General features: G+C 42.2%; 1 protein-coding gene across 1 annotated transcript; it reads right to left on the reverse strand.

The window, feature by feature from the left end:
* Positions 1–2,984: 2,984 nt before the first annotated feature.
* On the reverse strand, positions 2,985–8,866 carry nts (neurotensin). Its single transcript, XM_062390717.1, has 4 exons — positions 8,580–8,866; positions 7,625–7,686; positions 4,221–4,421; positions 2,985–3,250 (listed from the first exon to the last, which is right to left on the reverse strand). Exons 1-4 carry the CDS (start codon positions 8,638–8,640, stop codon positions 3,107–3,109), a joined length of 468 nt encoding a protein of 155 aa, XP_062246701.1. The 5' UTR covers positions 8,641–8,866; the 3' UTR covers positions 2,985–3,106.
* Between the last annotated feature and the right edge of the window lie 2,633 nt (positions 8,867–11,499).

Below are 11,499 nucleotides of genomic sequence, written 5' to 3' on the forward strand. Positions count from 1 at the left end.
CTCGGGTTTAGATCAGGGAGGCCGTTCCTCCCCACCACGCCTCTCCAGGTGTCTCCATCGTTGCCCACGTGGGCTTTGAAGTCACCCAGCAGAACTACGGAGTCCCCTACTGGAGCCCCATACAGGACTCCATTCAGGGTCTCCAAGAAGGCCGAGTACTCTGAGCTGCTGTTTGGTGCATACGCACAAACAACAGTCAGAGTTTTCCCCCCTACAACCCTTAGGCGCAGGGAGGCGACCCTCTCGTCTACTGGGGTAAACTCCATCAGCCGGGGATTTATGAGTATCCCCACACCCGCCCGGCGCCTCACGCCCTCGGCAACTCCGGAGAAGAATAGAGTCCAACTCTTATCCAGGAGTACGGTACCAGAGCTGAGACTGTGCGTGGAGGTAAGCCCCACCAGATCTAACTGATAGTGCTCCACCTCCCTCACAAGCTCCGGTTCCTTTCCCCACAGCGAGGTGACGTTCCACGTCCCCAGAGCCAGCTTCTGCCGCCCGGGTCTGGTCCGTCGAGACCCCTGACCTGCGCTGCCACCCATGTGGCTGCGCACCCGACCCCAACGGGTCTTCCCACAGGTGGTGGGCCCATGGGATGAAGAGAGGGGGGGTGCCACGAAGTTTGGCATCCCCCGGGTTTGCCACCAGGCGCTCGCCATCGAGCCCTCCGTCTGGGCCTAGCTCCAGACGGGGCCCGGGGCCGGGTCACATCTCCTCTTTTTTCGTTATTCATTGAGGTTTTTTGAACCATTCTTAGTCTGGCCCCTCACCTGAGACCACTCTGCCATGAGAGACTCTACCAGGAGCACAAGGCTTCAGACAACACAGCCCTCAGGTTCATAGGGACACGCAAACCTCTCCACCACGATAAGGTGACGGTTCCAGGAGAGGTAGGTAGATCCACATCACTGGTCATGAAATACTAGAAATGGATTTGGTTGAGACCACCACCGACAATTAAAATAGCAAGTCTTACCAGTTGCATCCTCTGCCACATTTATTTTCATATGACTGAGGCTGTATTTTATTAAACAAAATATGCAGTAAGCACAGGTAATGATGAAGTAAAATGTTGGATTAGACAATAGGCTACACCCTACAGCAAGATGGAAGTGGTAGTTAAGTTTGGTTTAAAAAAATGTAGAATACTTGATAAACATTTGATTATCACCTCAGATAACCACTGTTATATCTGTTTTTGAAGGTCTGATCAAAGTGTGAGTCAGATCTAGCTTTTTATGCCTATTGATTCATCACTTCAGCCATTTTGATGAGTGTTACCAAAGATTTATATGTAGAGAAAAGGTTGCGATCACTAGAAAACCTTGTGGCACCATTTAGCTTCCTCCTTTTTCTAACCCTATTCAACCTCACCTGTTTAACCTGGGCATGTAGCAGTGAATGTGTGAAGTCAAACCCACAATGAAGCAGACCTCTGTTGGGCAGGAATGGCCATAGATAAGTTTCTGTAGAGCAGCAGAATGAGAATGTTCTGAAGGGGTATGTCTGTCTGTGTGTTGCACTTCATCCAGGATCTTTGGTTGTCAGGGTTAAGAGGCGAGTTTCAAAGGAGGAAACCAGCGCACTTGGATTTGCAGATAAAAACTGCTATTTATTAAGGCCAAGACTCTCGTTCCTCGCGGTCAAAGTCTGTTTTATCGGCTGAGGTTGAAATGCCTCATGCGCCCTTTTGAAAAAATGTCAACAGGGCTCATACTAATAAGACCGAAGCTGAGGGTGCTATGTGCTGAATGTTAACACCGAGGAATCAGTATTGCATCAACTTCCAGACGCGACTGTAGTGTTGAACATCGCTGTCACACTGACAGCAGCTGGAGGTCTTTTCTCCTCCTTCTATTTTCAGCTTTTGCAAGAAGATTTGCTGGAAAGATTTTTAACATCACAAGACTGCTGTACAGCATCTATACTTCTTTGATGAATAGGGTTATTTTATATTTTATATTTATCTTATTGTCAACCAATCCCATGAAAAGACAAAAAACAATCAATGTACTTTTTCCCCTGTTGTCTGTACTTATTAGTGGGATGAGCTCTGTGTTGCTTTTGGTCTTATCAGGGGTTTTATTGACTCTAGAAAATCCCTCAGTCTTATCCTTTCACAGGCTTTCATTATAGGGCTCCAACTACAAGAAGGTCTTTGAAACTCTTGAAGCTTTGGTATACACCAAGTAGATTATATTTTCATTGATGTTTGTCTGTCTGTCTTATGTGAACAGGATTACACAAAACTACTGAACCGATTGTATTCAAACTTCGTTGCATGGGGAGTGGTGAATGAGCCAAGAAGGAACCTGTTACCATTTGGGGATGATACAGGGGCGCAACCACTTTCTTCACTTTCTTAAATTGGGAGATAGGGCACTCTATGAACGCCCTTCTAGATTATGAGTGTTATCTCCTCTGAAATGTGATTTTGGGGGAAAAGGACCCAGTGCTCTCTAACAATGTAAGTGTCATTAACAATATTTATTGAAAGCTCAGGTCATTTGTCTAAATTCTGAAAGGCAAACCCCCACATTTCTAGAACTAAAGTAAATGTGTTGGAGATAAACTTAATGAATTTTTAACTCGTTTTTTCACTTCACTTTATAAAAACAGAAAGAAAAAAAACAGCTTGTATAATGTTTATTCCTCATGTGTGTAAAACCTCTTCATTCTCACAAACAACAACAAGGATGTCCTCAGTAATAGCTATAGCCCTGAGGTCAGCATTTAGTGCTTCAGAACCAGTTGGTTGATCCGCAACAAGAAAAGATAAGTCAAATTCATTGTATCATGAATCCTTTAATCATATCCTGCATGAAATAGGCGTTGTGTGCAGCAAAGACATATGGAGTAAATAAATATAGTTTCTCAATGATACACTTTTTTTTTGATGCTCAGGGTTTTATTTTCAGGACCTATGTTTGAAAGGAGCAGAATACAGGCAGGCCTCAACGCTGGACAGACAACAATGAAATGAAAAAAAGTAAATAAACGTAGCAGTTACAAGAAAGGAGATATAATAAACACAATCACATCTCCACTGACAGTACAGTATATGGTCTGGTCCCTTTACACATCACCTCGGCCTTTGGGATGGCTGTCAGTAATCCATACTCCGTTTTAGGATGTATGGCCTCCGGGACTTGGTGGTGTGCGCCGCTTGCCTCTTTAGGATGTAGGGAGATTTTCGCTTCAGCAGAGTGTTACCGTTCTCCTCTAAATATTCTAGAGAGTCGTGAAGTAGCTGTGAGGGGCAGAGAGAGGGGGCGGCGGTTGAGTGTCACACAATGCGGAGGAAATGGCAGACAAACACATGTTTTGTCACTGAGTGGCAGGGTAATGGGAGGCCACGCCGGTGTTGCTGTGATTATACGAGCTCTGTGCTCCCATGCATGGGAAAACAGGTGCTGATCTGCAGTCACTGTGTTCGGATCAAAAGAGCAATGAGAAAAAGAGAGAAAAGCTGCTGTAGAAAGAGCAGAGAGTGAGAGGAAAATGATGGAGAGGAGAGGGGACGTCAGACGGAGGAGGGGTGAAAGAGAGGAGATTTAATGAGGTGTGTTTACAGCTAAGGAAGATGGATGGGGCCCTGTGTGTGCGTGTTTGTGTGTGTGTGTGTTTGTGTGTGTGTGTGTGTGTGTGTGTGTAAGCAGACACCGTATTTATAAGTGTGTGGTTGTACTACCTTTTGATTACTGTTTTTTATTTCATTTCATTTTACTTTACTCCTTGTGTCAGCTCAATCTCTGCAAGACCCACGAATAATATCTGACTGTCTAATAACAAAGTATAAGTATATAGTCAAGTTCTTTTTACTGACATTTTGTGTTAGAAGAACTTATTAAATATTGCATCTAGTTGGAAAAACATAGATTTGTTATTGTTAATAATGATGAATGTTTTACCTTATTTCAAAGAAGATTTACAAAGAAGAGTTAATTTACTTAACTTTCAGAGCAGCATCCAACATCAGAAAGTTGTAACTTGGGATGCTACAGTTTACTGGTGACAAGCTTCTTAATTAGTTTGTTGGCATTTGAAAATTCATGTGGAGACAATTCATTTCGATTGTGGTCTTTGAGTTAGTGATATGGCAGTAAGTTTGAATTATTTATTTTTAACTCGTTATATTAAAGGGTGTGTGTGTGTGTGTGTGTGTGTGTGTGTGTGTGTGTGTTTGTGTGTGTGTGTGTGTGTGTGTGCGCTCGTCTCACCCTCTCCTCTCGGCTCTGCAGTGCTCTGCAGATGTGCTGCAGGCTGTACAGCTCCTCCAGCATCAGGAGGCTCTCTCCCCTCAGCTCGCCCTCCTCCCTCTCCTCACCGCTCCACGTCTCCTGCCTCAGGCTGCTCACCATCCTGCATAGGTTAGACAGGGACATACGCCAGTAGGGGGCACTCTGCTTGTTCTGTCTCATCTGCAAAAAAAGGCCACAAGATGAGGAGGTGGAGGTGTTGGTTTGAAGAAGGTGTCCAAAATTGACAGTTTTTTCCAGGATGGCGATGAATGGCGTTGGAAGTATGGGATTTAATTGAGGCTTAATTGAGATGAGGTGAAAATTGGTTTGAGACCTAGAGGGGGAGGGAGCGGAGAGTATTTAAACACAGCTGGAGAACATGACCGGGATCTTCGGAGCATGGAAAGTGATTTTTTTTTATTTTCTCTTTTTCAACATTTATGAAAACGCCACGAAAGTGCTGCTCGGACGATTTTATTCAGACAAAAACACAAATATGGAAACTGTCACACAATTAAATACATTTTAAAACAACAGCCATGCCACAACATGTGTAGCTTCGCATCCTCATGTTTGGTTGTGACTGTGAAGAAATAATATAATTGGATAAATTATTTAAAAAAAACTGTGCTGGTATCACTAAGTCTCTGCTGTTACTCAGTCAAACACACAGATTATGGGGGGACAGTTTTTATTTTCAAATGACCAGTGATGTTTCTGCCATAAATGCAGAACCCTTAAAACACTGTGTTTGTTTTGCTTGTCTCAATTCTGAATCCCACCAATCAACTTTGCTGAACCTCCTGTTACCTATGTTAAGTTTTGCCGTTTAGATTTCATAAAAAAAAATACTAGTATTAATAAGTTGCTTATCAGTCCGAATTCTTTTTGTATGTTTCCTTCACTCACTGTGTTTGTTCTGCTGCAGCAGCAAAGCTTGGGGACGACTCCGTTTAAAAAGGCACAGATGATGCTGCGGTACGATGAGAGCACGGATGCAGGCTGCAGAGTGTTAGGGCAGCAGTTAAGATCTATGTGTGCTATTTGTTAGCCATTGTGAGGCACTACAGACCCAGGGTGATACTTGTGCCACTTCTAACCTCATCTAGCTGCAGCCGGCTGTGTTATAATCCAGTTTGTGTGCTTTAAGATGGAGAAGGTCCCCTGTGGGCCAACGCTACAAAGACCTCTGGGTGTCACTGAGGATGATGGAAGCATTCAGACGCTGAGGAGAAATTATTGTCTTCAAAGTTATTGTGAAAGGCCACGAGCCCTACATGCATCAATTATGAGCAGCTGATGTTGTGAAGACTGTTGCCACTTCGAATATGGGACCCTTTTGTTTCTCGCGGGGAAACATCGAATAAAGGTTCTGGAGACATCAAACAAACAACCCACCGGGAACCAAACATAAGCAGCCATTGACATTTTGAAATTATTCATGGGTTGACGATTTCAGTGGTTTTCATTTTGTTTTAAATTAAGTGTGCGAGTAGGGTTTTTAAACGTGAAGAAAGTTCAGATGAAGGATTGTTTTGTTACATCGCTTGATTGGAATATTGTCTCTTAGTGTTGGTCAAGAAAGGGCTTTGGTGAGTGGGATGAAGACTTAATGCAAGGCTTTAGTATTCTCACAGTCGGCAGGCCCAATATTGTCTGTCTAATTAACAGTTGAACTTTCTGTCATTGATAAACTGCTAGAGCTAAATCAAACTTCTGATTCATACTTAATTGTATGTTCTGCATTGTTCTTTTAATAATTCAAATATCTAACTTAATATCTTTGCAAGTATCAACTTTAAATCACTGATAAGCTCAGACCAGACATAAACAAAACACACTCATTGCTGATAGAGAGCACAAAGATCAACACAGCCCAGAGTGACAGATGAGACCTGCTTATAGAACAATGTAATCATCCTCAATAGAGATATATGTACTAAGGGAACTCTTCTCTGATCAGAAGAAACCTTGTCAAGCAGGTTAATGACTTTAGTTGTCACTGAAAAAAATAATCACGCACAGTAAATTGTTGAGAAAAGGCCACAAGTATCTTCTATGCTGCACTTGACAGCCTCTCAAGCACTCTATCATCCAACCAGGAAGTTATTATTACAATCATTGCCCCTGAGCAGCCTCAGACGCAGCAATGAATCACATAGCTGATCGTCACCTCCACGTCTGCGTACGGGCATCACAGTTATTTATCATTGACTGAGAGGGAGGGAGGAGGGAGATGTCTCGTTGCCATGCTGTCAGGTCCTTCTGAATCATATTAGGCTCGACAATCTGTCTCCTCACGTCTCCAGTCCCTCTCTCACCTTTGTTCCCTCAGCTCTGTCCGACCTTTTAGCGCAGAGCACCACACAGATGTGATAAAGATCTGGAAGTTACAGCTGAATAACTTCTCTCAGCCCCAGCTCTCATATTCCCCTCGCATCTCAGAGGACCTGACTGCAGAAACGGGGCTGTGTTGATAGAATCTACTTTTCTATCTCTTACTGAATAAAAGTGAGACTTTATTCAATTTCAAGTCAAACACAATGTCAATCCAAAAATAAATAATAGATAAATATGAGGCCCTGAGTGACCCATGTCCATTAAGGAGTTTATGTCTTCTTTGATGTCTGCTTGTTTGTGGGTTTGCAGGATTACTCAACATGGACAGATTGTCTTGAAACTTGGTGGAGGGGTGGAATATGCGGCAAGAAAGAACCACTAACTTTTGGAGCGGATTTTATTCTTTACCATTTTCTTGAATTTCTAAATGAATAATGCAGAGATCTTGGTGCAAACAATATCAGGAATATGAAAAGTACCAATACTTGTGACCAGGTGAAATGTGGTGCAGATCTAGATAATGGTCTAGAATGTATCTGATCTCAACACATTTTAAAGCAATATGGTAATAAAGTGACCAGGCTATGCAGAGGTTTACGGTCTCTCAGAGCCCTTCTATTCCAGAGGTTCTCAAATGGGGCCCTGTACACCCCTATTGGATCAAGGTGAGGTCCATGAATAGCTTTCTGTTTCTTCCATGAAATTATTATCATAAATGGGTGTTCTGTGTCAACATGGGGAAAATATTTTAACATGTCTTATATCTTTCTAATACCTCTTGCATTTTTGTTTCACATGACTAAGTAAGTGTAAAAAACAATAGACTATGTCAAATGATTCTAATAGACATATATATGAGGAGGTCCCTTGTATATTCTTCCATAGGAGGTCCATGTGACTCATGGACCCAGACTTCATGAAAGAACACCTGCGAGTGGAGTCAGATGGAAAAATGACCAGTATCACTAACTGACCTGGGTGTGTGCAAGCTGTTCGGACACACTGTCTCTGATGTACAGGCGCAGAAAGAGAAGAGCTCATACCTTAGAAGTGAAGAGACTGCTGAGCAGCTCCTCCTCCAGTGCTCGCTGCTCCTGGTCCACATCTGTGAGTGAGAGGTAAAAACAGACATGTAACCTTCAGCCAGATCTAATCAGGAGTTCAGTCCATCCTCCCTACTTCTGCTTGCTACAGGAGAAATGTCAAATAGACGTGGAAGTCCAGAATGATCTTGATCAATTTGTTTGGTGTCTGACTTTATCATCATCTGCTATGTTGACATTGTGATGTAAACTTCAAGCATTCAACAGATGACATGCTATTGATTTATGGAACTCTCTCTACTGAGAGTGAAACAGAATGTAATCAACCCAATGAAGCTTTGTCCAAATCCATCATTTATTCTGTTGATAATATTTTTTCTGCATGAACAGGGCTTCATATTAATTTTCCCCATCTCACACGCTGCTCCATGGCTCATTAGACCCAAGTGGCTTTGCACTAAGGGAGAGGAGCTTAGAGGAGCTTGGAAGGGGGGAGGGCTTGTTGAATCAACTCACAATTTGGAGAGAAAATAAAAAGAACAAATGTCTTAAATTGAGGTTATAGTAAATGTAAATTTATATTCAAAGTAATTCAGTGTGTGGTTATAACATTATCGGTCTCCTCTCACACAAAGTCACACAACATTAATGAAAGCAGTAATCATCACAGTTCTTTTGGAAGTCAGGGTATTCATTTGGAAAAACAGTGTTAGAAAACCACAACGGTGAAGACAATCTTCGAAGTGCACTTATGTATTTTAACTGCAAACATATTTCCATCATTAAAAATCTAATTCCAAAAAAGTACACCTGTTGCACACAGACAGTTCTAAACTGTGAATAGCACTCGTGCCATTTTATCTAATTTTGTTGCTATGAATGAAGTCTCTGATTAAAGATAAATCCTAAAATGATGCAAACACGTACACTCTGTTGTAAGAGCGGCACTGCCTACCTGTACAAAGTCCCCCGCATGTGAAAAAGAGAAGGAACATAAATGCTAGCTGTGCCTGCATCTTGATGAAAGTACGTACAAAATCAAAGTAGAATCCAATCTGAAGAATTCACTCGGGAAGAATCTAGTCCATAAGGTTAAGGGTCAGCCCCAGACAGCTAAAAGAGACTGGGGGTGGACTGTGTAGTTGTGATCCTGCTGCTACTGCCTCTTCTTCTTCTTCTTCTTCCTCCTCCTCTTGTCTTCTTCTCTCCCAGCTCTGAACAGCGTTGCCCCTTCCTCACAGTTTTCTGGTTGGACGTGAAGTGAGGTGGGCTCCATTCCCTCAGTTTATAAGAGGCAACGTGATGTCAGAGGATCCCCCACCGCCACCAGCTCCTCTTCTCCACACCCACCTTCCAAGCCATTAACTCAGCCCCCTCCACACATCCACCCATTCCTCCCTTCATATCCCTTCCTTTCACTGTGTCATTGTTTCATCAGACGTCACTTTAGCATCACAAGGCGAACGGTTTTGCGTCAGGGTTTTGGAGATGCAGTTATTTCACCTCGTAAATGCACACAGTCTGAGGTTTGGTTCTTCTCTCATCTCCTGGGGAGGGGGTGCAGTGGTGAGGTGGGAGGATGCACGACATAGATTCACTCTTTCTTTGTCTGTATTTTCAAATCAACAAGTGATTGTCAAGACTAAACAAATACCTGAAAACGACATGCGTTAGTAAAGTCAAACTATACCACTTACTTTATGGCTGTTTGTTGTTGTATTAAAATCTATAATTATTTGTTTCATATAACATAACTACATAGACAGTTAATTGTCTACATTTGAGAATCTCTCACCGCAAGGTCCATGTTTTCTCTGTTCTGGAACATTTAACGTCATGATCAAATTTCTATTTTCGTGTCCATGTCTGATAAAAAGCGGATGTTCAAGTTTCAACCATTCAATCCATCTTTGGAATTTGAAATTACTAAATTCTGTATGAGCATAACTGAAATAAACACAACTGCTCTGTCCACCTCTGATTTGTCTCAGCCCCAACAGAAAAAAATTTGCAAATGTGTAACAAAGGAAAATAATTAATAAAAGGAAAATAACAAAAAGTCATCAAGCTTCCACTAACGTACTTCAATAATCAAGGCTATTCACTTTTCACTTTCCTTGTGATTTAGAGATCTTTAAGACAACATGATATCAGTGTTTGGATTCTACAAGTGAAGGTGTTGCAGGTGCGTCATCACGCTGAGGATCTGCTTCAGTGAATGAGAAAGAAATTCAGAAGTGTTCTTTCCAAAGGAATGAGAAACAAAGGGAAAAGATCTTAAAAGCAACAGCTGATATCCAGCACATCCCCAGGGTCTACTGCACTGGGGATGGGAGCATTAAAACTATAAATCATGTGACAGAGTTTATGGACAACTTAAAATTAACAAATACATGAGGCTCATTGTTTTATGTCTACAATATTCGTATGCTCTAGATATGATCAAACACGTTAATAAAACCATAACATGAAAGTATATCTCAAGATTATCACGTAAACACTCAAAGTGTTGTCCCCCTCTTGGATACAAACACTGTAACATTGGCTTTGCAACTCTCAATAATCAAGTCATGTTACTGTGTTTGTTTTTCCTCTTTAACTTTTAAAGGTCCCTGGTGCACTAACATTAGTGGGTTGAATGTGATTAGGGACAGCACAGCAAGAGCAGTATTGCACAACCTTTGTTAACATGTCATGTTAGAAGCAGGTTTCTAAAGCAGGAACAAGTTTGGAACGAGACTGGTTATATATGTATCATGGCTCCCACCGTGGCAGACGTGTTGGCTTGATCCGCTCCTGAACACTGTGTGTTTAGCAGCTTATAGAAATGAGGTGGGAAGTCCAAGAACTCATCTGTTCCTCCGTGGGCTTGAGGTGGAGAGGGTGAGTGGTTTCAAATTCCTGGGCGTCTACACCAGTGATGATCTCACCTGGAAAATAAACCACCGAGCTTGTCAATAAAGCACAACAGCTGCTGTACTTCGTGAGGAGGCTGAGGAAATGCAGCATGTCACCAAAGATCCTCAGCAACTTCTACATCTGCATCATTGAGAGCATCTTGACCAACTGTATCACAGTGTGGTTTGGGAGCTCCACTGCAGGGGACTGCAAGCGCTTGCTTGTACTGAGAGGATCAACAGGGACATCACTACCCTCTCTGCACGACACCTACCACCACAGAGTCCACAGAAGAGCCTGCTCCATTGTCAAGAACCCCCATCACAACTGTTCACACCTCTTGGGAACAGCTTCTGTCCAACTGCCATCAGACTGTTCAACACTCACTGTAGCAGAAGGCAAAGTCAGAATTTAATTGTACAGGCCTGTATATTTGACAAATAACAATTTGAACTTTAAACGTTAAGTTAATATCTACACCAGATTACTGATTAACTCAACTTACGTTTAGTTTTAATTTGATCATGAACATGAATTGATGTCCAATAGCTGCAAAACCGGGAATGAAAAGTAAAAGTAAGCTCTGTCGAGTTCCTGCCAACCGCAACGATGCTTAGGCTAATGTTATTAGTTATGAGACGACAGGAGAGGATTACTCAGTAAGAGATGGGTAGAGTAGGGTATAAGGGTAGGTAGGGTCGGGAGGTAGGGTGTAGGGTAGGGTAGGATATGTAGGTAGGTAGGTAGGGTAAGCTAGGGTTTTCAGTAAAGTATTGTAAGTTAGGTCCTTGATTAATGCTATTGCCAGCAGTAAATTTGCTAATATCAAACTTCACAACATGTATTTAATGCAGTATACTTGATTTGAAGACTTACTAGCACCCTTTAGCTCAGCTAGGTTATTGTTGGCTAATATCTTGAAGGTATTTGCCTGTTAAATGCAATGTAGGAGCAGGTCTTCTTCTCCCAGATTGGAT

The sequence above is a fragment of the Platichthys flesus genome, chromosome 6 (genome assembly GCF_949316205.1).
Source record: "Platichthys flesus chromosome 6, fPlaFle2.1, whole genome shotgun sequence".
In the NCBI taxonomy this organism is placed as follows: Eukaryota; Metazoa; Chordata; class Actinopteri; order Pleuronectiformes; family Pleuronectidae; genus Platichthys; species Platichthys flesus.